This window comes from Triticum urartu, chromosome 3A (genome assembly GCF_056163025.1).
Source record: "Triticum urartu cultivar PI428250 chromosome 3A, HENAU_Tu73, whole genome shotgun sequence".
In the NCBI taxonomy this organism is placed as follows: Eukaryota; Viridiplantae; Streptophyta; class Magnoliopsida; order Poales; family Poaceae; genus Triticum; species Triticum urartu.
In genome coordinates this window covers 538,253,660-538,256,209 of record NC_141875.1, presented here as the reverse complement: position 1 = coordinate 538,256,209, position 2,550 = coordinate 538,253,660, and the positions used below count along the sequence as shown (strand labels likewise).

General features: G+C 58.1%; 1 protein-coding gene across 1 annotated transcript; it reads left to right on the top strand.

The window, feature by feature from the left end:
• The first annotated feature begins 515 nt into the window (after nt 1-515).
• On the top strand, nt 516-2,287 carry LOC125548678 (beta-glucuronosyltransferase GlcAT14A). The gene is made up of 2 exons (XM_048712236.2): nt 516-1,214; nt 1,310-2,287. The coding sequence occupies exons 1-2, from the start codon at nt 656-658 to the stop codon at nt 1,969-1,971; spliced, it is 1,221 nt and encodes a 406-aa protein (XP_048568193.1). The 5' UTR covers nt 516-655; the 3' UTR covers nt 1,972-2,287.
• Nucleotides 2,288-2,550: the final 263 nt, after the last annotated feature.

Below are 2,550 nucleotides of genomic sequence, written 5' to 3'. Positions count from 1 at the left end.
ATTTTGTTAACCGAATTTAGAAAAAAATACTGAAAGGTGGAAATCGAATTTTCGGTTTACACGGAATGTCTACCCCGAGCCGTAAGCGCTGCCACTTCTCCAACGGCTACCGTGCCCAAAGTAGTTTCGGTGCACTCGCGGCCACAAAGCACACCCTGATCGTGCACGCGCGACGGCCGGCCGCTAGACGTCGACATGCCTATCCTCCATGCATCAGCTATCAATGATTGAGATGCTGGGACGATTGGCGACATGGCCGCCCCGGCCTGCCGGCTCGCGTCTCCTTGGAAGCACGTCCTCTCCTTTGTTATACATGTATACATACAGATACAGTTCATGTTAATTTCCATACCATATGATCCTAAAAAAAAGAATCCATACCATATGTCACAAGAATATAGAACATGAAACCAAGGGAACAGATAGAAAACAAGAAATCAAGAGGAGATATCTTCTCCGTCCATGTCCAATTTTATTAATTATCGGCACCACGCGGTGGCGTCAGTGCTTATGTGCTGCCTCTCCATGATCGATCCCAACCTAACACAAGCGTTGACACCCAGAAGCTGAAGAGGGCTACTACTAGTACCGGACCGCCGGTGACCATTCCACCGGCACACGCACGGCCGCGAGAGGGTCTGATCGAATACACGCAATGCCTCGCGCTTCTTGGCTCCTGGCGTGCTCCCCGTGTGCCGGGCTCGCGTCGCTAGCCGCGCTCACCACCGGCCTGCTGGTCCTCGGCTACGCGTCGAGCTCCTTCCTCAGGGATGCGGCGTATGGGTACGACGACCCCTACAGCCCGGACGCCGCCGACGCGGCGTCGACGGCGCCGCCGGCGACCGTGCCGAGGCGCGGGGCCGGGTACCCGCCGGTGCTCGCGTACTACATCTCCGGCGGGCACGGCGACTCCGTCAGGATGACGCGGCTGCTCAAGGCCGTGTACCATCCGAGGAACCGGTACCTGCTGCACCTGGACGCCGGCGCGGGCGCGTACGAGCGGGCGCGGCTGGCCGGCTACGTCAGGTCGGAGCAGCCGTTCCTCGAGTACGGCAACGTGCACGTCGTCGGCAAGGGGAGCCCGGTCGACGGCCGCGGCGCGTCCGCCGTCGCCGCCGTGCTCCGCGGCGCCTCCGTTCTCATGAGGATTGGCGCCGACTGGGACTGGCTCGTCACGCTCGCCGCCTCGGACTACCCGCTCGTGTCTCAGGACGGTGAGCTGCAATCCGTCACGTCTCGCCATTTTCCTTGCTCCGATTGATGATTCTTCATGTCACTGACAAAACCAATGGTGGCGTGCGCTGCGCAGACCTTCTCTACGCCTTCTCCACCGTGCCGAGGGACCTCAACTTCATCGACCACAGGATGGACTCCGAGACCGCGCCGATGGTCGTTCTGGACCAGAATCTCCTGCAGAACACCAACGCCGAGATCTCCTTCTCGTCGGGGCACCGTCCGAAGCCTGATGCGTTCGAGCTCTTCAAAGGTTCTCCCTGGACGATACTGAGCCGGGCCTTCGTCAAGCACTGCGTGGTGGCGCCGGACAACCTCCCGAGGACGCTGCTCATGTACTTCAGCAACGCCCTGAACCCCATGGAGTTCTACTTCCAGACGGTCATGGCCAACTCGGCGCACTTCAAGAACAGCGCCGTCAACCACACCTTCCGGATCGCCGTCCCGGATGCCGCGCCGCCTCACCGGTCGCGGTACGACGCCGTGGTGAGCAGCGGCGCGGCCTTCGCCGGCCGTTTCGGTGACGACGGCGACGAGGCGCTGCTGCAGAGGATAGACGAGGAGCTGCTCAGGCGACCGCTCGACGGCGTCACGCCGGGACAGTGGTGCGCCGGCAGCGACGAGCAGGCAGCGGGCGAGGAGTGCTCCGTCGGGGGCGACATTGACGTTGTCAGGCAGGGCGAGGCGGGACAGAGGCTGGCGAGCTTGATGGCCGGCCTTGTCGGGGCCGGACCGTGAGGGCGCATTAAGCATCGAGTACGAAAATTGGTACACGTGGCTCGCTGTACGCTAACACAAATACAGTAGTACACAGTTGCTTTGCAGGCCGGCTGCCAAGTCGCAATGGTCCGACATGTGTATAGGACGCTAAATCCAAAGAGCGCTGCTATACGTAGGATCAACCCGAAATCACTAATTAAGGGATACTCGTTGCAAAGGAATTCGGCTTGTCTGCTCTCTCCCGATGCTTCCATCCATACTTCCAGTTTATCTTACTGCTGTCCTTTTATCTTTTTTCTTTCTAATAATCTAATCATCTTTCCCCTAATTTTAAGAGATGGGGTCGGGTCTTATTTTGTTCGAATCAAATCATGCCACGTATGCGGGAGCACGGATGGAGGAGCAGGCAAGTCTCATCCGTTGCAAAGAACACTCCACTTTCTTAGGTTGCGACAAGTGGCGCACAAATGGCGCACATGCAGCGCGCCACTTGTCGTAACCTAGGAGTTTTCCTTTTTTTCGTAGATCCGTTTATTCAAAACGTTTTATCTTTTAAACCGCGCGTCCAAATCTCGAACCGTTTTTATCATTGGATTC